Consider the following 27,231-nt stretch of genomic DNA (forward strand, 5'->3'; position numbering starts at 1 on the left):
AATAATTTGGTTCTTGGACAAGGACGCTTATTTAGCTATCTCTTTATATAATCACAATACTGTCTGTGCATAAAACTCAAATGTTGATCTGTTATAGTGCCACCATACTAATTTAACCTAGTATTCAGGCAACTGCACAGTTTCAGGACCCTGTAATCTTATTTCAAATTCTCCAAAATTAGATGCTATGCAAAAGATTCCGATGCAAGTGCTGAATTAAGGATGTGTTTCAGAAGAAACTCTTAAGGGAATGCAGGAAGTAAGTCAAGGAAAGGAAAAAGACGATCGAGGGAACTACTTCAAACATCTCAACTTCAGACTGATACCACAAGGACCTCTGAAGTGCAAGTTATGTTATAAGAATGTGATTTATATTGGGAAAAAGCTGTGCTTGCATATTTTATAGCAGTCAGACAATGACTGCAGACTACCTCAGGGGGACATGTACTCCCTAGAACTTGTGTCTAAGGTGAAGCTAGGTGAAGCTATTCCAGTAGCTATTGCAGTAGCCCAGGAAAGTCATCTGTAGAAGGTGGAGGGGGCAGACAGTCAGAACTGGAGCTGGGAAAGGAGATCTGGGAGATTTAGGAATACACTTAGGCATGCTGCAGATATGCAGTCTTGAAACTTATAATACTCAGAAGTGATATGCACTACCTAAGATTCTAAACTCCCCTTGAAAATAAAACACACTCTGAATCTACAGAAGCTACACCACTTAAAAATCCACACATATAATACTATAGGCCAGAGAATTACATATTTGGTTTTACTGTTTTAGCCCATATACCTGTGGTTATAATTGTTTCTGGTAGATAAAGGAAGACACCCCACACTTAAAGGCTGCCTAATTTCCTTGTTTTCTATACTTTTTACTCTTTTTTTTACTCCTTTTATTTCTGTGTTGTAGTTTCACAGATGTCTATGGCAGCTAATACAGAGGGTAAGCAAACAAACAAACAAACAAACAAACAAAAAACACTTTAATTCTCCTTTCTCAATCCTTCCAGCCCACCAGTTCTCTGTAACAGCTTTTATCATTGTAAGTATTGTCTCAGAGACATATCAGAGTTTCCACAATAATTCAAGAGATGCTACACAGCAGTAAAAGCAAACTTGAAAAAATCCTTTAAGCAACAGAACACTTCAAGTACAATTCCATTTGCTCTTATCTCCTGATACCTTGACAAGTACCAGATGACCAGTATTTTTCACTGAAATCACATACTTTACCCACTCATTCTTCATTCCTTATTTTATAAATCTAGATTTGCTGGCTCTCTGTAGGAAAAATGACAGATCAAGAAAAAGTATTCCCCTTATTTCTATCAGTTTAGAAACCTTAGGATCTTTTAATGCTCCCTCCATTGAGCTCTTTACATTTGTTTTTTTCGTTGAAGAAAGAACACTTGTTTTTAAGTGATTTATGCAATACCTCTTATTAATTACACAGTTAGCTGAGACACTATGTTATACTTATTCAGACCTTCCAAGAACCTATCTGCCATCTGATGACTCCCATATTTGGCTCAGAGGGCTGTTCACATAATAAGAAATGAGTACTCTTTTGTCTTTCTTAGTAGCTTCTGTTAATTATATTGTTTTATTTCAAGAGGCTGAAACACTCCAGTTTAATTTTAAGTAAGTTCTTCAGAGGAACATGATCAGGAGACTGAACGGCCTTGAAGTGGAAAGTACACCTGACCTCTCTTTAGAAACTCATTTTAGCTTTCAAATTTGTCTCTGACCTCATGGTATCGCTATCAGTTTCACGAGCATTTCTTGCTCTCATTTTCAAAGAGGCACTGGGGTAAGACTGCCTACCAAAAAGCTTCAGGATAATGGAATGGGATTTTCAAAACCACTTTTATTTATTCTCTTAGAAATAAAGCAAACTTTGTGCCCAGATTTTTGTGCAAAGAAATTCTGTGGGGAAAGTAATTGGCATAGAATGAAAGTCACCAATTGGAATACCCAACTCCCATGTCAGAGTGCCTGGGTTTGAACTCCAAATCTCCTCCGGATTCTAGCTTCATGCACACCTGAGACAACAGGGAATGGTCAAGTCCTTGTGCTCCTGATACCATTATGAGAGAAATAAGTTGTGTTTGGGGTTGTAACTTCAGCCTGTCCCAGCCCCACCTGTTGCTTAGAGAATCAACTGCAGAAAGGTTCCTTTTCTCCGTTCTCTTTCTTTCTCTCTCTCTCTTCTCTCTCTTTCTTTCTCTCCTTCCCTTCCCCAGATACATAATTGGAAAAACCAATTTTGAAGACATGGCAAAGCCACTCTGCCCCCTAGCTAGTTCTGTTTCTCTCTGTTGTGTTCCCTCCTGGTTTTCATGCTGAATCAATTGCCTCCTGATTTTCCTGGCAAATACCTTCACACGTTGAATAAAGCCTTTCACCAAAACCTGTAAGTTTGGTGTCATTATTCTGTGTCCTAAGCAAGATTGTTCACTTTTCTTTCTCCAGATTTGTTGACTCTAACCTCTCCCTTTGTTTCATGTCATTTGTAACTATTATTAATATTGCAACACTACAATTAAAGTCTTTACACAACACAAGACTGAAATAAAATGGTATATCTTTCCATGAAACAAATTTAGGTGTCCTAGTCATGACTTCAGCCAGCTATTCATGACAGGTTTGAAACTGAAAGCAGTACTAGTCTCTTCCTGATACCTCTTTTTCTTAAAGGGGAAAAATTTGACTTGCTCTCTATAGGTCAATGCAGAAATTCTAAGAAAACAAACGTCAATGTTCATTACATTCACTGGAGAGGAAGAACAACAGACAGAGAAAAAAATTATCCTCCATCTACTGGTTCACTCACCAAAAGACAGCAACATCTAGGCTGGGCCAACTGAAGCCGGGAGCCTGCAGTTACACCTTGGTCTACCACTTGGTAGCAAGTAACTAGGTTGGTGGAAATGAAAGAACTAAGACTTGGACTGACTCTTTATGGAGCATATGGGGATCCCAAGTGACAGCTTAACACACTGTGCACTAATAATGCTTTTAATTTACTTAATTCTCTTCTTTTTAGAGATCTTTTTCCATGAATGACATGATACATATAGCATATTCTAAAAAATGTCTGTCTTGTGATCCAATCTTGTGCATTATAGTAAGAGATTACAGCTGCAATTTATTGAAGTAAAAAAAAAAAGTTAATTTGAATTATGCATCCACCATATAGCAAAAGGTTAAGTAAGCAGTTCATAAATATCCCATTTAATCTTATGGAATAGTTATTGTCTTCTTTGTTTTAGATCCAGAAAGCAAGGCCCAAAGAAATTGAATGACATGTAATAAACAGAAGCTCCAAATAAATAATCAATTCTATAAAGCATTTATGCTTAAATTATTTTCTCTAATAAAAAACAAGACTCATCTACCTGCTAAAGGGACTTTAAGCAAGAAGCACCAACTGCCATGGACCCACCATGGCCTCTCTTCACTAACTCTCTATTGGTATTGTTCAAGGGTAGTGATGGGAAACAGTCTTTCCCAAAGATCAAATCTTATGAGGCAGAATCTGGCTTCATATTTCTAGTGGTCATTCTTTATTTTGTCAACCACCCCAGGGTCAATGCCCATTTAAAACACTGAGAAATACAATGTGAATACTAAGCAAGAAGAAGCAATCAAAACATTTGTTAGTTGGTTATCTCATGGACCACAATACTATTTTAATGAAAATATGTCTATGTTACTTCACAAATATTGATGGAGCACAATGCATGCAATCAAAAAATCCTATGTGTCTGTGTATAATTCTTAGTATTTATACAGTACTGCCTAATTGTCAACCTGCTATATACCTGTCTAATGATGCCAACCACACATACATCGGCAATCAAAACTGGTTCAGCAAACTCAAGATGAATTTTGATCTCTCTCTCTTCATAACTGAGCTTATGAATTGTCTTCTTTCTTCCTACACACTTATTCATTCACCTGCTAAACACTAAAATCTTCCTATTTTCTAAGCAATGTTCTCCATGCAATGAAAGTCCAAGTCGCTGGTCCTACATAAACTACAAATTTTGCACAGATAATATTTATTTATCTGTCTCATTTTGCATGAGCACAATAAGCCAACCGAACATATTCATTAAGCTGTTTGCACATTTTCCAAACTGTAAATGTGGGCAAATCTTTCAGACATGGTTGCTATACTATTGCAATTAGTAGCCAAATCACCTGTTTTAAATCCTCAACAAGTCTTGCTCTTAGTCCTCAATCATTTCCTCATCCTATAGAATGGAGCACATGTTTTTTATGGCTTATCATCACAATTTCTTCAATTAGTATCTCAATTTTAGCTTCTTTTCAGTCTACTAGCTACAAGTCCATGCAGAAATATCAGTTTTAAGTACACATGGCCAAATTTTGGACTTCATTTAAAACTGAAATATTTCAAATACATGACATAAATCTCAACCCAAAGAAAGCAATCTTCTAATTGCTAATACTAACCCAGTATCTTTAATTTGTTATTATAGAGATTCAGTGAAAAATCTGCATAAATGATGCTCTAATTTTCTTCAAATCTTTAGTGATACATGAATTTATACATCCTACAATTAATCATAAGAATAATTTTGTTTTGATTATACTCATGAGTTAATACACATCAGTTTATATTTTATATTAGCTTCTATAGTTCAATCAATATGTTCTTGTACAGCAAAGCCTAATTAAACAAGTGCTTTATACTCAATAAATATTGTAGAATGAATGTGTGGTTAATGAAAATAGAAGTGGAAATCATTAAATTTCAGCTATGAATAATAACTAGGTATTTGTCTTGAGAGACAACATACATCCTACTACTGACATTATTACCGGGAACTGAACTGCTTCAGTTTATCAAGACAACTCCACACATTACCAGATATGTACACTTCCAGGTAAATGCAGAAATAACAGGAAGAGAATACAGCTAAAGTTTAAAATTTCCCCCATAATACTGCATTAGTTAGTTTCTTATCATTTTATCTAAAGTGTCTGCTACAAAGCTTCTTGGGGAGAAAAGGTTTTATTTCTGCTTATATTTGTGACTTCACAGTTCAAGGCCTGATAACTCCACTAGGTTAGCATGAGCTATAGGCTGAAGATAGCTGAGTATGTGAAGGAAAGATCACATTGTTACCCAAGAAGCAAAGAAAAAAGTTAGGCCAAACTCAATTTGAATAACTGACTTCCACACAAGAACTACCTTCCAAGGACAAGTTGCCAGAGACCTCCCACTAGCCCACCTCTTAGCCATCTGATTAGATTGACAGATCATTATTCATCATTATTCCTCAACCATTAGCACTGTCCATTGGCTGTTACCATAAAACATTTATTTTCGTTTTTAATGATGTATTTATTTTATGTGACAGAGTTACAAAGAAAGAGGGAGACACAGAGACCTTGCATCTATGCTGGTTCATCCCCCAAAGGGTCACAACGACCAAAGTTGACCCAATCTGAAGCTGGGGACTAGGAGCTTCTTCTGAGTCTCCTGCATGGGAATAGGGTCCAATGCTTCAGGACATCCTATATTACTTTCCCAGGCTATGAACAAGGAAATGGTTTGGAAGTGGAATAACCAGGATGAATCAATACAGGAAAAATCACAGCCCCAACAAGAGACTTGTAAATGTTTGCATGAATTTGGGGAACTAAGTCCTGTTCAGTCTACAACATGCAAACTCTAAGCACTAGAAATAATAGCTACAATATTGTTATTTTAATCAGATCATGTGTCATATTGTGCTGCTTAATTCTATTAATCCATTATTCAAGACAATTAATCCTTCATTCACAAGATATTACTGAGTGTCTAAGGAGTGTCTTTCTTGTATTCCTTAAGAAAAGTTACAGTTTGAAGAAGCTTGCAAAAAGTCACATATATAGACTCCAACCAACTCTGTCTAAAATCTTTCCATAATCCTCTCCAATCCAAGAAAGAGACTAATTTCACTGAAGTCTACAGGGTATAGTTTGTCAGAACATTTAATTTTAACACAGAAGGAAATGCTTTCATGCCTATACTTCTCTTCAAGTTGAGTCAAGCCAAAAAGCAGTGATGCAATCAAAGTCAGTAAGCGAAGTAAATAAATACGTTTATAACTCTAGAGTTTCAAAAGTCTGTAAGGTCTACTTATTCAACAGATTGAAAGCTGAACAAATGAAATTAATAACTTTTTTACCAGAAAAATATTGCGTCGTCTCACTTTCTTGCTATTACGATAATAGGTCTCTCTCTGTCCCTCTCTCTCTCTTTCTCTCTCTCTCTCTCCCTTTCTGTTTCTCCTTTCCTCTCCTTCTCCCTGTCTCTCCCACATAAGGAGCTAAGTCCTTACCTATTACTCATACACATCACTATCCCAATTGTCCATGAAATCATACAAGAATATCCCCTGTGACATGATACTTTTCTCACTGAACCTTGTAACATTTATCAATGACAATGTATTTTCAACTGGTGAATTAGTGTCCAGGGCTGCCAGCACAAATGCAGAGAAAAGGAAGCTGTCATTCACTTTAAACTCCAGAAAGTCTCACACATCATTCCTAAACCAGGGTTCTCTCTGGCTTAGCTTCCAATCCTAAGCACTCTATAACTCAGGATCCACTCAGCACAATTGGTAGCTGGCAGTTTAAATGGGGCTGACTTGTCACAAGAATGACCGTCTGGTCAATTGTTTGCCCTCTGGGAACAGGTGCAGGAAGGTTCAAATGAAATACATCCAAAAACTAACAGCAGGATTCTTAATCATGTCAATAAAAAGGATGTACTGGTGTCTGAGATTCAGTAGTCACTAAATGCCTCTTGCATTGCCAAAGATAAAATGCTGCCTGACTTTTTAACAATGTTCCAAGGACTCTATAATGCCATTATCATGATTAATATATGCCATTTGTTGGCTGAATGAGATCTCTAATTCTAATACTGTATATGTGAAAGGTATGTTTTTGAATAACACAGAGGCTAATGACTAACATAAAGGAATGGAAAATAAGAAAGCCTGGATGTGAAAGACACAGACAGTAATAATCAGTAGGATCCCATTTTATAACAATGGAGATGTTTTAATGCAAACATTAAACTCACAAAAGAGTTGTTTAAAAGGAAAATTCTGCTACAGTATTATCGAAACACCAAGAGTGAACAGCTTGAAATTTCTTTTAAGATGTATTTACTTATTTGAAATCTAGAATTACAGAGAGAAGGGGAAAGAGACTGAGAGATCATCCATCCATTGGCTCACTCTTGAAATGTACATTGGCCAAAGCTGAGCCAGACCAAAGTCAAGTGCCAGGAGTTCTAACTGATCTCCCACGCAGATGAAAGGGACCCATTCACTTGGACCACATTCTACAAGTTTCTCAGACACATTAACAGGAGGCTGGATTGAAAGTGGACCAAATAGGACACAAATCAGTACCCTATTAGATGCATGTATAACACGCAGTAGTTTGCCCCACTGTACTACAACACCAGCTCCCCACTTACTTATTTAACTGGGGACTTAAATCTCCCAACATTTGTGAAATAGCTCTGTGTTCTTATAGCTTTCACTATATATCTGGTTAAAATGTTATGGATCAGATATGTATATAATACATATCATATATATATATATAATGCTGTTAACTGTTCATTTTTTAAAAATTACAATGATAACCATGTAGTACAATTCTAACTAAAAAATCATATTAGTAACAAAAACACTTTAGAATTCTTGATGTTAGCAATAGTGTTTAATATTTACAAGATAAGCATTTAAGAAATTCCTTTATACAAAAGTGAGTAAAAATAATAACATAGTATTATATTCCAAGTGTAACTAATGCATATTTTATCAATTGTGTGATTAGTTTAAGAAGTGAAATTTAACAAGCAGGAAAGATGAGTTTAAAAAATGCAACAGGGCCCGGCACCGTGGCGCAGTGGTTAAGGTCCTCACCTTGCACGCCCGGGATCCCATATGGGCACCGGTCCTATCCCAGCAGCCCTACTTCCCATCCAGCTCCCTGCCTGTGGCCCGGGAAAGCAGTCGAGGACAGCCCAAAGCTTTGGGAACCTGCACCCGCGTGGGAGACCCGGAAGAGGCTCCTGGCTTTGGATCGGCATAGCATCGGCCCGTTGCGCTCACTTGGGGAGTGAATCATTGGACGGAAGATCTTCCTCTCTGCCTCTCCTCTCTGTATATCTGCCTTTCCAATAAAAAAAATAATAAAAATAAATCTTTAAAAAAAAATGCAACAGTTGGGCCTGGCATGGTGGACTAGTGGCTAAAGTCCTCGCCTTGCAAACATCTGAATCCCATGTGGGCATTGCTTCCCATCCAGCTCCCTGCTTGTGGCCTAGGAAAGCAATTAAGGACAGTCCAAAGCCTTGGGATCCTGCACCCTTGTGAGAAACCTAGAGGAAGTTCCTGGCTCCTGGCTTTGGATTGGTGCATCACTGGCCATTGCAGTCACCCGTGGAGTGAATCATCGGATAGAAAATCTTCCTCTCTGTATATCTGACTTTGCAATAAAAATAAATAAAACTTTTTTTTTAAAAAAAATGCAACAATTGATGGGCCCAGTGCAATGACTCATTGGATAAGTCCTAGACTTGCAAGCTTTAGGATCCCATGTGGGCCCCAGTTCTTATCCCAGTAGCTTCACTTCCCATCCAACTCCCTGATTCCATCCTGGGAAAGTAGTAGAAGATTGCGCAAAGCTTTGGGACCCTACACTTGCATCAGAACCCAGAAGAAACTCCTGGTTCTGGCTTTGGATTGGCTCAGCTCTGGATATTGCAGCTACACAAGGCTGAAATCGGCAGATGGAAGATCTTGTTTTCTGTCTCTCCTTCTCTCTTTAAATATGGCTTTCCAATAAAATACATATATTTTTTAAATGTTTTTTTAAAAATACAACCGTTGTTTCATAGACTTTTGTGATATAAGCAGCTCAAGAAAGGCTACTGAAGTACAGTAGAATCACAGGAGAGGAAAGGAATAAGGTAGAATTGAGTTAAAGACCTGACAGTGGATATGAAGGCTACACTTGAAGGAAAAAGCTCGATTTGGGTGCAATAAGAAACTGTCCATTTTTTAAATCAAAATGTTCATATACAATATATTTTTAAATAATCAAAACACATTATAGACATACATTAAAGATACTATTACAATATAAAGAATACCATAGGTTATTTACATATTTGCATATGTATGTGAGTAAACACATACAAAAAGCACAGGTAAACACTATACAATCAAAAAGTATGATAATTTATTGATAAACATTTTCATCCTATTGCACTTAATTTGTGATGATAATGGTTACAAAGAAATTGTTAGTACTGAAATACAATATTTAAATATCAAACTTTAATATAGACTATTGTACCTTAAATTATGCCAGTGTATAACTAGGATTCTGAACTTCAAACTCACACATATTTCCCGTCAAATTCCCTATTTGTCGAGGTTTTGATGCAATATTCTAAGACTCTTTACTTATTTACTCATTATTTTTCAGAATACAGTTTAATAAGCATAAGGGTTCCTCCCTCCCAGACACCATCAAATTACTAGAGGAAAACATTAGGAACACCTTGCAAGACATAGGCATAGGCAGACTAATATCCAGACTCTACAAAAAACTCCAGAAACTCAACAACAGCAAATCAAACAATTTTGTTAGGAAATAGGAATATAGTAACAGACATTTTTCAAAAACTAAAATTCAAAAGGCTATAAGAAGCAATAAAAACATGCTCAGGTTCTCTAGCTATCGGGTAAATGCAGCAAAATCACAGTGGGGTTACATCTGACTCCAGCGAGAATAGCCTACGTACAGAAATCAACAATCCGCAGTTGCTGGAAAGGATATGGGGAAAAATGATTCCCTAATCCACTCTTGTTGGAAACCTAAACTGGCACAGCCACTATGAAAGCCAGAATGGAGAGTCCTCAGATGACAGAAAATTGATCTACCATATGACATAACCATTTCACTCCTGGGAATATATAAAAACACAAAGAGATTTGTGTCCGTGAGAGCTACCTGCAATCCCATGTTTATATCAGCCCAATTTGCAATAACTAAGACATGGAAACAACCCAGATGCCCATTAACAGAGTAATGAACAAAGAAATTGTGGTACATTTACTCTACAGAATACTACTTAGCCATAAAAAGAATGAAATCTTTCTGTTTGCAACAAAGGGTCCCAGCTGGAATCCAATATGCTTAGTGAAGTTAGTCCCAAAAGGATAAATATCACATTTTCTGTCCGATATAATAAGACAGCTGATATGTAAGGTGCAATGTATATAAATGAGCCTTACAAAGGAGATCAGCAAAGTGGAAAGTAAAGTTACTAAACAGTATGTTTCTTTACTCCCAAATAATAGCACAACTCACAATGATACTTGTAAATACACCATTATATCATGATACTATGCCTTCCTCCCTTTCCTACGCTTACCATGTCACAATGAATTTAAATGTCAAAGTTAAGCTGGTAGCCATGAACTGAGTGACTGTTTTCATGATAACATAGGAACAAATAGTAGAAAAAGAAGAACGGGAAACTGTCCATTCTTATTTCCTCTTACTGAAAGCAAAATAAAACAAAATATGGAGCCTAGAAAATGGGATAATATGAATAGCTCAAGATAAATACCTTTAAAATGTGTAGTTTTAACTTTTTGATTGTTGCAATTATTTTCCATGATACAGTTTTGTAGATAGAAAAATCTTCCCTCTCCCCCTTCCTTGATATGCTAGGAAACAAAATCTTTGTTGGAGGAATTCTAATTCTAGAGAAACGTCCTATTTATCCTCCAAAATTCAGAGCCTGAGGTCAGATAATGCCTGAATCTTGGTTCTAGTACTTGCTGGCTGAGAGACTTCTTTTAGTGATTGCAAGTTCACATAATAATGAAATGGAGGTTTAAAAAAAAAAAAGGTAACTGATTTGTACTGTTAGCTGATGTAAATGATAGCATCAACAGAAAATATGTAGCTCAGGAATAGCACATAATAAAGTCTAGTAAACAGAAACAACATCTATTATGGGACCTAATACCCTTCCAAACACAGGATTTCATGCAGTTACTTGCACACAGTGAGCAGTGCTAAAGCTTATGTATCATTGTCAGTTCTTCCATAATTACAGGGCCAAGAGATTCAGGTTTTCCTTTCAAGGAAAATTCAAGACTTCCAGTATCCTTTTGTATTTAAAAACAATAGCAAAGAGTCTTTTGTGGTTTGCTTCAGTTGTATTTACATGCAAATACATTTTCAATGATTTTCCAAGTTCAGGTCATTGGGAATAGTTCGTTGAAGTTATGGACTAGTGTGACTTAACTTTTCCATAAGAATGTTGAGCCTTCTATATGCCATAAAGCAATACAAACTATAATATTTACATTCAATTTGAGAAAAATGCTTGTATATTAAGCATGGCTAGTCTCAGAAACATAAAGTCTAAATGCTAACATGTGTTATAAAGAAAGTATCATTTAAGAAATTTTAGAAGTATTTCAATTCCCAACCATTAATCTTAAGTAGTTAGCTCACTATAAAAAATTAATGCAAGCTGTTTTTCAGGTTTATTGATAGTTAATATAATTTCAATGTTTCTCACTGTCATTCACTCTTCACCTTGGCAATCAGAAAGCCCATGACAAAAATCTGTAGTTCATATATAGTCAAATTGTTTTATCTCCAATTCCTAGCAAAATTATGTTCTGGTTTGTTCTAAATTTTATGGGTTAACTAGGACTTGTCTTCCCAAATTTCACACATGTGTTTAAACTCTGATATGTTAATGTACATGGTTGATGGATTAAGAATGGAGACATGGTCATGTTCTAACAGTAAGACCAGATGGTGGCCATTAGATCATTGGAGCATGCTCTCAGAGAGCAGTTCTTGCAAGAGGGTTACTTATTTTGACTTCAGGATCAAGGAAGCTATTCTCTGTCTATGCTTGCTTCCTCCCTGTGTGATGGTTTCTCTGCACCTGCCCACATAAACTTCCAACAGATGCCAGGCAATGGGACCACTTGTTCCTGAACTGGAACCTCCAAACCATAAGCCAAAATAAACCCCTTCCTAATGGACTAGTACACTAAATCACTTCTGTTCTTAATTGTACTGCCTTGAAGTATGAGGTGTGTGATTTCACAATTGAGTGGCTTCAATGACTTGAATTCTTTCTTTGAGGAGAAACTGGACATTAAATATTTTCTCATGATTACTGTTACTCTTATTCATATTGTTCTGATATACTTCTTGAATTCATAATTTTGGGCTTGCATGTAAAAAACAGAGATTAAAAGAACTGGAAAACACACCAAAACTCATAATCATCATCATAATATGATCTGGTTCTTCAATGAGAAGAAAAATGCAAGAACATACAAAAACTTAAATGTAAAAGAAGGCAATTGTTATGCCTCTTAATGGACAAGATGCACGATGAGCAATCTTTAATTAATAACCAAAGCCTTGGTCAAACCTTTATCTAGAACAAAAAAAAATGGCTTCCTTTTTTTTTTCATTAAATAGAATTCAACTGAGTGAATTTCTTTAGAAGGCTTTGAAAAACTTAAGGAATGCTTCAGATGATAAATGTTTTTTCTATACTTGAAAACTTCTTTAATTTTCCTGTGAACATTTACAATGATTTTAGTCTTAAAATTTTTGAGTAAGCCACTAACTGATCTATGAGACTAATATGCCAATGTCCTGTGTTCAAAGGAGCTTTATACAAAACCACTTAGGGCACAAATCCTCAACTATGCCTGTAATTAAATAAAAAACACATTTCAGTTTTTGAAAATTGTGTGTGTGTGTGTGTGTGTGTGTGTGTGTGTGTGTGTGTGTGTATGTGTAACAGGGAACTATTTTGGTTTGAAAAGATAACAACTTCCTAAGTAAACAGAGTTGAGTACACTGCAAGCTTTATCTGACACCCTGCTGAAAAAAATCCCAGCAGAGGAAGGCAAGAAAAGGATTAAGGAATGACTCTGTAATTATATAAGCACGTTTCAGGAAACACATGCTAAGCACTGCCATAGAAGAGGATTATCTCATTATATATAAGAAAAGTAGTAGGGACATTCACCAAGCAGCCTAGGTCATGGGATAAACTAAACAACTCGCCTTGTTTGTCCTCTTCTAATTCACTCTCAGAGCATCCATCATCCTCATCTTCCACGTTGTCATCAGCATCTGGTGCCTTCTGTGATGAGGTTTCACTCTCCTTTTCAGGGTCTAAATTATCTTTTTCATCATCTGAGGGTGACTTTGACTTTCCATTCATTTGATCATCAGCCTGTCCTTCTTCATTAGATTTCTCATTTTGTTTCTCCTCATCGACTTCAAAGTCTTCTTCATATTCTGAAGGGAAAAAAAAAGCCTCCACTATAAGAATGAAAATAGAATCCCTGATATTTAACCCATTTCACATTAATGAGAGCTGCGACTCTTATCCTCTCAGAGCCTTTTTCTCGTTTTTCACACAGCTTGTGAACATGAGAAACTAACAGCAAATGGTCAGAACCGCAATCAGCTACATACACAAGAGCACAGAAGAACTGAAGCTCCAAATGATAAGGCTGGACCCTAATAAAAGTTCATTTACAATTGGACATCATCATGCTCAATGACCAAAATGGAAAGAGAACATGATATAAAACAATAAATTAGAAATAAATTAAAAATGAAAAGAACAGGGTTATAATAATGAAAGTTAATTTGGCAATCCAATGAGGTCATATTTCATATGAAAAATGGTCAAAATATTTGGTTATCAACTTAATGAATACTGAAGTAGAAAAATTCAATTAATCAAGTATAGAGGTTCTGAGAAGCAACACTGTGAATAGCACATTCTTTGAGAACCAAATGGACTTCAAGAAAAGGCATTACAAAGAACTCATGCCTAGGCCAGGACTAAAAGCATATGCATTATTCATTCATACAATAAATGAAATAATTTACAATCCTAGGATAAAAATTTTTGCAAAATAATATATTTCTGTCACATTCACAAATTTACTTCATTTTCTACTGAGCCACAGCAAATCTGTACCAGGAAAAGAAACTGTCACATCAGATAAGCTCCAACTGTCCCTTGTGGTTATAATTTTTCATCTTTCATATTTAATTGTTCCCTCTCTTCCTACACCAAAAACTAAAAATATTGATGCGACAACATGCAAGGATGAAAAAGGAAAATGATCTCATGCAGAACCAATTAAGCAAATAATTATCCTTAAAATAAAAATTACAAGGAAAATAAAGGTTTCCCAAATGCATCTGTTTTAGTTGTTAGCTATCCTGCCTTCGCTTCTAGAGATGAGGACCTCATGGGTGATTACTTGAGAGCTGTCCACCCTGCTCCAATGAAAGAAACTTAATTTAGAAATGTAAGCTCTGTGCGTGTGACGAAAACTCTGTTAATGTACAAAAGATAAGAGGGAAACGCAAGAGGAAAAGTGAAATCAAAAAACAGCAACAAAGAAAGGCAAACAGAATTAATCACAAAATGTTTCCCCCCCCCAAATCTAATGCACTTACTGAAGAAATGTGTAAACATCAATGAAGAAAAATTGTGAAATAAGTAAGAAGATGGAGAACTTATTTTAAATGCATGGCACCCACAGGACGTCCGAATGAAAGCAAAGCTTTTGATGCATGTAGTTCAACCCAGTTAACTGTGAATCAGTGAGCCTTTATCGAGAACTTCCAATGTAAAAGAGGATAAAACTGCAAAACTAAAGACATTACAATGAGACAATCCTGCCCTCAGGGAATCTGCATGGTTTTGTTCAAGAAATAAGAGGCGGGTACTCAGGAGACCGTGTGCTCATTTTATAGCAGTTTTTAATACATGACTTGGAATAATGTTAGCTTCAACACTCCTGGGCTCAACTGGTACAGATTTTTCTATAGAACTTGTGACAAATTATACTGTCAAGTAAGTGAAGTAGAATCAAAGGAGAATGAATTTTAGTGAATTGTACAAGATTTTTCTAAAAGTAAAATGTGAAGTTAGCTGTGGAACACAAATACAAGGGAACTCCAAATTGTTCATGGAAGAATGAAATTAAAAGGCAAACTTGTTTTAGTACGAAAATGATGAAAAATGTGCATACTTTTATCAGAATATGTAATTTCATGGATTTCAAACACTCTGTGTAAAGATTTTATATATCCTGAACACCAAAATAACCTAATCTTTTTTTAAGATTTATTTATTTTTATTAGAGAGTCAGATATACAGAGAGGAAAATCTTGCGTCCGATGATTCACTCCCCAAGCAGCTGCAATGGCTGGAGCTGAACCAATCCAAAGCCAGGAGCCAGGAGCTTCTTCCAGGTCTCCCACGTAGGTACATGGTCCCAAGGCCATCCCTGACTGCTTTCCCAGGCCACAAGCAGGGAGCTGGATGGGAAGCAGGGCTGCCGGGATTAGAACTGGTGCCCATATGGGATCCTGGGCCTGCAAGGAGAGGACCTTAACCACTACAGTATCACGCTGCGCCCTAAGTTAATCTTTTGATTCTAGTTCCATGAACATTTGTAAATGTATTTATTTACTTTACAATAAAGTTCCATAGTTTCTGGGATTTCCCTCCCCCTTTCACCAAGTCCCCTCCCTGTACTGGCTTTCCCTATATTATTATAATAGTATAGTCCTTCAAAACAGTCAGAAGTCCATTGTAGGTATAGACAATGGCAGAGTCCAGTATCCTATTGTCAAGATGTCTTTTAAATTTTCACTGGGAGTCCATCTTTGATTTCAGAAGTAGAGATGCATACTGCATTGTGTCTTCACATCAAATATGAGAGTCTATTACACGGAGATGACTACATGTACATGCATGTTCATCTATACATCTATTGATCTTGTATTTTACATATAGGTTGTTTTATATCAGAGACATGTTCTGTACATGTATCACTTTACACATATTTTCTATTGATCACAGAATCAGGAAATGAGTGGACTGCTGCATTTGCCTCCACAGCAATACAGAGAGAAATTTTATGCCCAAGACTCAGTTAAAACTTAATAGCTCTATGAACTTGCACAACTTAATAACTTTCACGTTTTTTTCATAAAGTAACATGTAGTTGTGGTGACTTAAAAGCAATAATCCCTGCAACGTGATTGGCACAGTGTCATGAACACCAGTTGCCTAATAAACACACAAAGAGTTAGAACTGATAGTGCTTGTGGCAGGGAGTGTAAGGAGCTGGCTGTAGAGCAAGAGAAAGCACGCATGATCTGTGCTCCATGACAGCAGTATCCTTACAACAAAGACACCTGGTTAAAGTCAGAACAGTATGGAGTCCTCCATTAGGACAGTTGCAGTTATATAAATTGGAGCAGAGGAAAATTGGAGGAGCATGAACAAGAAAAATTCCTTGCATTCTATTTTGCAATAGCTTCTGCGTTTTCTCTCAAAATATGAAATTCAAGGTAGCCCTGACTTTGTCTGTCTCAAATATCATCCAACCAAACTATCATCTTTCTGTTACCCATGAAACTTCCATCAGCACAACAGCTCAAACCACATTACCCTGGTGTCACCGACTCAGAGTTTTCATATGAATTAACTAAGTATGCTTTCTAGGATCCTTTTTCCTAATTTTTTCTATTCCCTCCATTCCATTTTTCTTCCTCCAGAAGATTTAGTTGGCTTGTTATTTACCATACCTTCTAATGAGGACCTGAGTCAACACCAGCTCAAAATCAGTTCAGCCCTCACCTTGCCCCTCTGACCTCCCGTCAAGTGCCTGGCTACCCTTACATCTATGGCTGTCCCTCAGAGACTCAACACTTCACTGCTGCTGCTGCTCCTGCTGTCAGGTGTTGTTTTTAATAGATATAAACATCTAAATTCTATTAACTAGAAGAAAGATCTCAGGAAAAGCTATGTCACAGGTATAAAGTATGTCCCATGTAGCACTGGAAATGTTTACCTAATTTAAAATAAATGAAGAAAATGAACAGGTCTTATTGAACATGGCTTTGATAAATCCACATCTTTAATGTTAAAACTCACAAAACTACATAGCACTTGCTAATTTCCCTGTGACTGTTATTGCTGCAGATGTTTTTAAAATTTTCTACAAAAGGAATAAAAATGGGAAAGGGTCATAGGAAGAGGCGACCTTGGATAAAACTTTTATGACTAAACTCTTTTTTTAGTTAGTCATATTATTTCTAGAGGGGGAAAAAAAACACAAACCTGGGCTAAAATTGTTCTGTAATTATTCTCTTGGAGTCTTTTTTACCTTCTGGCAAAAATAAGACCAGAGCAGGAACAAGAATCTGGGAGTGGCCAAGTCCAGACTTTCCTCAGTCACTCCAAACCGTACTTGTGCCTCCAGCCCAAGTTTTCTGCCTGGCTATGAGAGGATGCTAAAGCAACTCTTCTGATTCTTTGCACATCATTCATAGTCATGCAGCATCTAGGAGAGCTTGCATAGCATTGATGATTGCACAATATTCCAAAGTGTAGATTTGGGAAGTAGACAAGCCTGGATTTGAATTCTAGTTGGGCTACTTTCTTAGCATGCCTGAGCCTCAGTTCCCCACTGCAAAGAGTCCGATTTAGTGCTCTACAAATGGCACTTTCATTATGTTTGTCATACTGCTTTAGGTTGGTTACATATGTGTATATCTGCATATATAAAAATGTACGTGTGAAGAGAGAGTGTAAATGGAAAAGGATAAGAGAAAGCATAAAACAGAAAAGCTTCAAGAACTGAGGTATGACAAGTGCTTTTACTTAGCTCTATCATCATATAGTCATGTAGTGCATTAATTCATTAATTTTGCCAAAGCAAGTACATTGAAAAACTAGCCGAAGAAGCAGTCAAAACCCCTTTTGCTGGGAATTATCTCAGCAGGTGTCATCATAGCCTCAGGCTCAGTTTCCAGCTCCTGCTTTCTCTATGTAGTCCTACACTCAGCACCTTTGGCCTTTTGGGGTTAGACAGAACTTCCCAACAGAAACATTAGCCAAGAATTTAGGGAAAACTGCTCAAGAAGCAGGTCAGGATTCCTCACTGGCAGTATGGCTGCCGAATATGCAACTAAACAACAACAAGGAACAGAAACTGATGCAACACATTTAAGAATTACACAACAACAACAAAACATATCAACAACAGAATACTGTGTTTTTGGTTACCATATTTAAAAGTATTTTCCTGGTAATCTTCCCAAACATCTTGTCCCGGTTTTTCTAGATGTTCAATTTCTTCTATGGCTGTTCTTACTTCTCTGACCCCCACTTCTATTTCTTCAGCTGAAAAAACAGTTGATACAGAAACTTTCTTCCCCTTGGTGCCATTTCTTCCTGGTATCAAGTATTGTTTATCTTTCATTTCACTCTCCAATTCCTCCCTCTTCTCAGAGTTCTTTTCTTTCCTATGTTTTGATGAAGATGCTTTGGTGTCAAGGCCCATTGCAATAATACACCTATTAAAAATATAAAGATAAGATGGTAATTAGTCCTTACAAGTGGCACAGTGGGATCTGAAGGCTTATTAAACCATATGTCTTATTCTAGTAAGAAATTGTTTTTACTGGAGTACATATAGGTTAATTAAAAAAAAACTTTCTCTGTATTGAAATTAAAATATTTTAAATCAACAAATTCTTGATCATTTTACTTACTATGACAAACAAAAGGAAAACAACTCATTAACAAACAACTGTGGTGACAAAACAAAATGTTTTCCTTAAGAATATTTTGGTGCTCAGGATAAAGCTGGAAATTAACGTCTTCAAAAAATTCAGTAAAAATGAAACCACATGGAAACTGAATAGCTTGCTCCTGAATGAACAATGAGTCATAGACTAAATCAAAAGATAAATCAAAATTCCTAGAAACGAATGAAGACAACAAGATGGCATATCAAAACTTACAGAGAACAGCAAAATCAATGTTAGGAGAAAAGTGTATAGTAATCTGTGCCAAGATCAAGAAATTGAAAATACGTTAGACAAATGATCTAACTAGATCATTATGTGTCTCAAGGATACAGAAAAAGAATAACAAACCAAACCCCAAATTAGTGGAAGGAAACAAGTAATAAGAAATAATAGAAGAAAAAATTTAAAAGCAAAATATGCAAAAGATCAAGAAAATGAACAACTGGGTTATTATCTTTTCTGGTGAAATTTATCTAATTTTATTAGAAAGGCATATCAAATTTTTACAGGGAGGAGATAAAGAGAGAAAGATCCTCCATCCACTGGTTCACCCACCATATGACCACAACGGCCAGAGCCAAAGAGATCTGAAGCTAGAATTTCTTCTGGATTTCCCAAGGTGCAAGGTCCCAAAGTCTGGGGTCATCCTCTACTGCTTTCAAAAGTCGCAGGCAGGGAGCTGGGTACGAAGCAGAGCAGCCCGGAATGAACAGGTACCCATATGGGATGCCATTACTTGCAAGGTGAGGATTTAGTCATTGAGCCTTTGCACTGCTTTTTCCCGCCCCACCCCCCATTTGATATGCCATTGGTCCACTTATCCAAAACAGAGTGGTAGAAGAACCAAATTAACCAAATCTATCATCATAAAAAAAAAGCTATATCCTAACAAACTGGAAAGTATGAAAGAATAGTAAAATGGGATAGATTTCTAGACACACTCAATCTATAAAAACTGAAATCATGAATACATAGGAAACCTAAATAGGCCAATAATCAAAACAGAGATTGAATCATTAATAAAGACTCCCACAAATAACAAAAAAAACAGAGACGGATTGTTCCACTGCTGAATTCTACCTAACACTACATGAAGAATTATTTCAAGTCTCTCTCATAAACTTATCAAAGAAGTGGAAGGGAGTAAGTTCTACAGAATTTTTCTAGGCGGCCACATCACCTTAATTCTAAAATCAGAAAAAGATACAATCAAGAGACAGACCTACAGACCAATATCCCTAAAAAGCATAAATGGCAAAAACCCTCAAAGAAATACTGTTAATTCAGTCCAACAACATATTAGAAAGATCATGGGGCCAGCACAATGCTGCTGGTTTCAGATCAGTTCAGCTCTGGCCATTGCAACCGTTTGGGAGTGAATCAGTGGGTGGAAGGCCTTCTCTCTATATCGCTCCTTATTTCTCTTTTATATCTGCGTTACAAGTAAAAATAAATATATTTTTACAAAAAAGAATGATCATTGACTTGCACCCATGGGGATTTATCCCTAGCATGAAGAGATGTTTCAACATATGCAAATCTATAAATGTGATATATCACATTAACAAGCTGAAAAACAAAATCCTGTAAAGTATCTCAAGAGATGAAGAAAAAGCATTTGATAAACATTCTTTTAAGAAAAAGCCTTAAGTACATTAGGTATAGAAGGAACATACCTCAGTACATTCAAGGAAATTTGTGATAAACACACAGCATCATACTGAAGGAAAAAGCTAGAAGCATTTCCATTAAGATCTGAATCAGGAATGCCTACTCTCACCATTACTATTCATATTATTCTGAACATTTTAGCCAGAGCCATCTGACAAGAAAAGAAGCCAAAGACAAACAGATGGGAAAAGCAAGAAGTCAAATTATCTCGGTAGATCTTACAATCCTATATATAGGGAACCAACCAACTATATTAAGACAATGCTGAGCTCCTAAAAGAGTTTGGAAAAGTTGTAGACATAAAATCATCACAAAAATCAATACACAGAGAATGAAGATGGCAGAATAGGGTAAGGAAGACACGTTTATATGGATGGACAAACATTAGCCAGCATGAAGCAAAGAGGGTAGATTACAGGAAATAGGAAAGGACAGAACAACAGCAGAGGGGCACCTGGAGACTGACAGACACAGGAAAGCAGCAAAAACAACTGGTGCGGTGTTGCAGTGACTGATACCCCAGAAGCACTCAGCATGTAGTGATCTGAACTCTACCAACAGCACGAACTCCACCAGCAATCAGGTAGTAAGGGACTTGCCCTGGGAGCTCGGGAGGTGAACCCAGACAAAGAACTGCCCATTCTGCTGGTCTGTTTGATTTGACCAGGAGCAGAGACAGAGTGGAGGTTCACACACAAGCAATGTGGGAACAGGGTGAATTTCACAGCTCAGTCCACTCCCCAGAACTGAATTAGGTCCCATTTTGTTTAAGGAGGCAAAGACAAGGGAAAAGACTGAGCATATGCTGAGCTAGGAGTGAACTCATTTTTGACACAGTGAACTGCAACAATGTGGATTCCTACAGGTTCCACCCAAGATAGGTGTGGGTAGCCCTCAGACCTGATGGCCAGCAAATCAAGAACTGTAGTAGTGGCAGAAAGGGCGCCATTTTGTACACTTTTATGGCAAAAGCTTTAGGACTGCAGGGGGCAACAGTGAGCCAAACATTTGCTGAGCTGGGAATGAACTTACTGAGGTCAGCACATTAATTTGGTCCCACAGGAAAACAATATTGACTATGGCATCAAAAGTACCAAAATAGGTCCGTGTGGCTCTCAGAACTAACAGCCAACAGGTTCCTGCAAGATTACCAACAGCAACAATCTAGCTATATAGGACTCCTCATGTCTCCCTAATCCTGGGACCTGCTCCAACCAGAAGTACAATGCAACCTCAGTACAGTGTCACAGGAGGAAGAGAATGGTGAGACAGGAGCTGGGGATCGGCATAGCATCGGCCCGTTGCGCACACTTGGGGAGTGAATCATTGGACGGAAGATCTTCCTCTCTGTCTCTCCTCTCTGTATATCTGCCTTTCCAATGAAAAAATAATAAAAAATAAATCTTTAAAAAAAAAAGGAATATTTTTGCTTTTGAGGTGATGGTGATACATAGATGTTTTTATATAATGTTATACAGATACTTGTCAAACTCCTAAATAAAAATTGTGTGATAACTTTCAGGATTGTAAACAAAAAAAAGGAATCAGAAATAATCACAATCAGAGTAAAAATGTCATTTAGCCCTTGATAATTTACCATTCCAACAACAAAGCCACAGCAGCAGATTACATACAAATCAACTTTACATAAATATGCTTGATTTTTGAGAAACATACAGTTAAACGTTGCCATGCCCTTTAAGTAAATAACTCTGAATTCTATAGATTTAATAAAATTGCCATTATTATTTTTAAATAACCTTTTGAAGTTTCTATTAACAATCTTCTTTTCTGGTGGTAAGCTTTTATTCTTTAAAATGGCAAAAAAAAAAAAAAATCACAGAGGTTATATAGCCATTCCAAACCAAACCTTGGAAAGTACAAAGATGAGCAAATATTGAAAGTATTTCTCTTCATCTGTAAAACAGAAATGTGGATAAATTGTATTCTACAGTTCCTAATTCTCTCTCACATTAATATGGAACCAAGAACCCCAATAATGATTAGATAAAAATGCTAAAACAAGATTATAATATTTTAATTGAGTATCTCCTTGGAACCATGATGTTTAATATGTAATCACTACACGTAATCTTAAGGGCTTCATTAACTCCACAGTGCAAAAAATGAGCATTTATCATCTCTACTTAGTTGTGAGGAAATTGAGTTAAGAAACACCCTTGCCAAAGTCTCCTCATAGGTTAGTGTTGGAATTAGATTTAATTTTGACACTATTTAACTCCATTTCCTCACCTAGTGGCATAGCTACACTGGTCTACCATAATTACAGCCCTCTGAGTGACCATTTACACAGACAGATGTTATACTGCAGTCATTAACCCAGGCAAAGTGTTTACGCTTTGTCACTATAAACATCCACCAAGACCTGGAGACCTGAAAAATGTTATTCAGCAATCATCAGTCTCTAAATTCGTCCTTCTCTCCAACCCCATACGCTCCCCTCTCTCCATACTAAACCACCATCAGAAGTTGATTAATTTATAGTTGTTAGGAGAAAAAGGATCCAAATATAGTGATGTTTGTTCAGTTCAGGAAAACATAGGAATATTATGCAAAATTTGAAAATTACCTCCATCTCAGGCAACTCCAATAGCAAGGGTGGGCACTGACACAGAAGCTAAGTTACTGCCTGTGACACCCACAGCCCATTTCAGAGTGTATGGGTTCACACCCCAATTGACTCCCAGCTTCCGGGGAGGCAGCAGGTGATGTGTTCAAGTCCCTGGGTTCCTGTCACCTTAGGGAGACCTACAAGCACTTCCAGGCTCATGATTTCTTCCTAGCCCAGCCCCGGCCATTATGGATATTTAGAGAGTGAAACATTGGGTGGAAGACATGTCTTTCTGTCTCTGTCTCTGTCTCTGTGTGTCTCAGTGTCTCTTTGCCTTTTTAAATTTAGTAGTTTTTCATCTAATGGCAATTACATTAGCTGAAGATTTTTTGCTGTGCTAGTGCTGGAAACAGCATAGGAATGGATTTTAATGAATTCTCCCAACAAGCAAATCTGAGAACTGAGTTACATTACTTAACTTTCTAATATCTCTTCATAAAATCAAGCTAAAAGTATTTGTTCTCAAGGTAACTGTCAGGTTGTGAAAAAAAATGAGATAATAAGAATATACTTATCTAACCTATTTTTGACTGTAATAATGATGTGCTTAGCACATGGCTTTCTTTGGAATAAAGGTGTCACAAATCTTCACGGAATGATTACTAGCAGTGCCTTCCGCTCAAGTTGTTCATCCCTTACCACGGCAGAATCAAATCCACTGATTTGGGCTCTCGGATGTGCTTTGACTTTCAGTTTACATTGTGACTACGGAGAAGCTCTGATGCCTCCATACCGCACACTCACATTTTATTGCTCGTCTGTTGATGGGAATTGGACAGAGTGAGTGAATGTCATCTGTTGCATCCTCTGTGCTAACTACCTATTTGCCTTCTCAGTATAATTCAAAGTGTTGATTCTGATTTCTGAAGCCCAAAGCATTATGTATCCTACCTGTCTATGCAACTATTCTTCCTGTGTTTCACTCTGGTAACAGAAAATGACCGCTGTGTCCTTTAAAACAGTTCCATTGACTGAGGAATGAACACAATAGTGAGCTCTTCATATTTTGGAACCGACCACTGCTCAACTCATTTTACTGAGAACATTTAACAAGCAATTTCTAACTACTTTTAGAACTAGGGCTCCCTAATGTTTTATTCTCTCATGCCCTGTCTTTTCCTTTTTCTTATAATTTAAAGAAATTTATTTCACTTTGAACCACTTTAACTAACATACATTTCTTAAAATAACTACAAGCAATCTTATGGGTCTGTAATAAAGAACTACAGAAAATAATAAACGTTGCCAGTCTCTGCCTAGATAGTCCTCAACTCTCACTGGAATTCATCAGTGTTGGTACCTATAGAATAATAGTCTCAGGGTGCAAGGGCCAAGCTAGGATACTCAGGTAAGTACAATCCGCTTCTGTTTTACTCTACTAATGGGGTTAAGATGTTCATAAGTTTCTAATGATAGGAGTAGTAAGTTCAAATAGATAGTTTTATTGAGAGTGATGCTTGATGCTGAGTGGTTATGCTTGTCTAAGTTATATAAATACACACGTAGATTATTAATGCATACCTGGGATCATCAAGGTGCTTAGAAGAGTAAATAAATATACTAATTAAAAGGCCACTTTGACTTGAGTAGTTTATGCATCTGAAGGGAATCATTCAGGATGCATAACCATTTTGATATTGTGAGGTCAAAGAAAGAAGCCAGAAGGAACCACGTGTTCAAATCATAGAAAGATTTGTACGGAAGTTAGTAGGTATAAATATTAAAATAGATTGCATCAGTCTTATCTTGATACGAATTATTAAACATCTGCAGAAAGTGCTCAGAGCTAAATATTCATGGTTGGATTTAGGCAATATATTTGCACACAGATGCTTATATGTAAGGTCATTGTTTCATATGAGTTAAATAGAAGAATGTTAAATGACCTCTCCACAAAAACAGTACAGCTGAAGTGGAACTAGAAGGAAACTCAGGCGACCCTAAGTATAACTGAATATAACTCAGCATGGACACAGGCACAGTTTTACCATAGACTATTCATTCACTGTCTGGATGATTCTTTTTTTACATTTCTTCTCTCTTCTCAAACCTCCAACTACATTTCCCTCAGATGTAACTTCAGCTGATAGTTCTTTTATTTTTTTAGGAATTACAAATAATCAGCAGAGAACTTTCAGCTGATTTCAGCACATCTATAAGTGTGTCTCTCTCTACCCTATATGCCACCTTTTCTCCTCTTAACTCTTCAGTTTCTCCTCTTCTTAAGGCTTGTCTTTACTGTTGTCATAGATCACATTCTCTCTGGTCTACTCAAGCACTATCTCTAACCTAACACTTTCTCCCTCCTTGAAATGCCCTATCAACTTCTTTTGTAAGATGTCAATCCTACCTATCAGTGTATTAACATATTATACTATCTACCACCTTGATTGCTTAACCCCACCCAACTACCTTAATCGCAAAGCTCTTTTTAAAACTTATCTACAATCTTTGGCCTTAATTCTTTTCTAATTAATTAGAATGAAAAATCATTCCACTCAAGTTTATACCCCTACTGCACTACAAGATCCTGTGCCAAAATCCCCAATAATCAATATACTCCCTAATCAGTGCTCAGTGCTATACTCAGACTTCAGCCCCATTTGATCTATCCACACATTCAAACAGGCTCATCATGCCCTATCCTTCATCTCTGTTGTTCCTTTCCAAGATCTTACTCTGGCTTCTCTTTCTAATCTTTGACTTTCCTTCTCACCTCCTTCACATCTGAGATGCAAATGGAGCTCATTACTCATATACCTTCGCTATCTACATTCAACAATTATGCTATGATATCCCATCTCATAACTTTAAATGCTACCCATACAAAAGCTATTGTCAAATTCCTATCTCCATCCTGGACTTCTCACTTTATTCCAGATTTACATATTCAGCTGCCTACTTAATGTATCTATTTGTATATCTCACAGATGTCTCAAACTCAATGTATCCAAAACAAAATATTCAGTTCACCATTCAAAGCTGCTTCTTCCACAGTTCTATTTTAACTACATATTACTTTGGACATTGTTTCAACTACTCAAGCCAATAATTTTCAGTCATCTTTGACTCTGCTCTTTACTTTCATCCCTGTTTCCATTCCTCAGTAAGTACTATAAGCTCCCTGTTCAAAATCCTATAACCCAACCACTTCTAATTCTCTCCATCATTTTTCTTCCTGTCGTTTCAACATATTCTCCAACAACGCTCATCTATTTTTGCCATAGGAGCCCCTATCATGTCATTATATCGTCACTTGAAATTTACCTTCAAGGCTCTCTATTACTCTAAGATAAAAATCAGCATCCTCGCAGGCATCTTGGAACTCTGCATGCTTGACCCTTCTGTCTCTAGTACTTCATCTCTTACCAATGTTTCATTCTTTCTTTTGTCACTGGTCATGTAAGGTAAGATACACCAAGCATGACACTACTTTATACCCTCTAAACCCTCTAAATATCCTTTTCCTCTATCTGAAAATTTATTTGGAGAAAGAAATTTTTTTTCTGATTTGGGCTCAAATGACCTCTTAATCGAAGAGGCCTTTCTTGTTGATGCTTTTTAACTGGTCCAATCTTTGTAAAATAAAGCTCCTCTGTGTTTCTGGTTGCCTCTAACTTCCTATATGTCGCTTACCCTGTATCATATTCATCACATGTATTAGCATCTCATATATATATCTATAGGTTTAATGGTATGTTATTTGACCTTGCTCTATTAGAATTAGTTCCACAGAGGCAGAAACTTTGCTTGATTCATGCCTATATTTTGATATTAATCAAATCTCCATGAGAAATTTTGGAAAAAAATTAGTAAATCCAATTCTGGAAGCAAGACTAATGATTTCAAATAAAATGTCCTGAATTAAAGCTGATAAAGTTAAAACTAACATCATGAAAGTGTCATTCCAAGGTTTGCAGATAAATTGAATTTACACAGAGAAAACCCAGAAACTCCATGTTAAAAATGTTAAAATCGATAAATCAGGGGCAAGCATTGGGGCACAGCAAGTTATGCAACTACCTGAGTGTCAGCATCCCATGTAAGCACATTTATAATACTGACTGATCCACTTCTGATTCAGCTTCCTGCTAATGTATACCAGAAAGCTCCAAAAAGATGATCAAGCACTTGGGACCCTGTCACCCACATGGAAGACCTGTTTGTAGCTCCTGGAT

At 36.8% G+C, this 27,231-nt stretch overlaps 1 protein-coding gene across 1 annotated transcript in view; it reads right to left on the reverse strand.

Moving 5' to 3' along the window:
- Nucleotides 1-27,231, reverse strand: part of ERICH3 (glutamate rich 3) — a 115,934-nt gene that overhangs the window by 23,515 nt on the left and 65,188 nt on the right. The window contains exons 10-11 of the mRNA XM_040987248.1: nt 18,224-18,513; nt 13,177-13,413 (exon numbers count right to left, since the gene is read on the reverse strand). Coding sequence (XP_040843182.1) covers nt 13,177-13,413; nt 18,224-18,513 — 527 coding nt within the window. The remainder of the gene's footprint in view (nt 1-13,176; nt 13,414-18,223; nt 18,514-27,231) is intronic.

The sequence above is a fragment of the Ochotona curzoniae genome, unplaced genomic scaffold (assembly GCF_017591425.1).
Source record: "Ochotona curzoniae isolate NIBS_2020 unplaced genomic scaffold, NIBS_Ocur_1.0 contig_4612, whole genome shotgun sequence".
In the NCBI taxonomy this organism is placed as follows: domain Eukaryota; kingdom Metazoa; phylum Chordata; class Mammalia; order Lagomorpha; family Ochotonidae; genus Ochotona; species Ochotona curzoniae.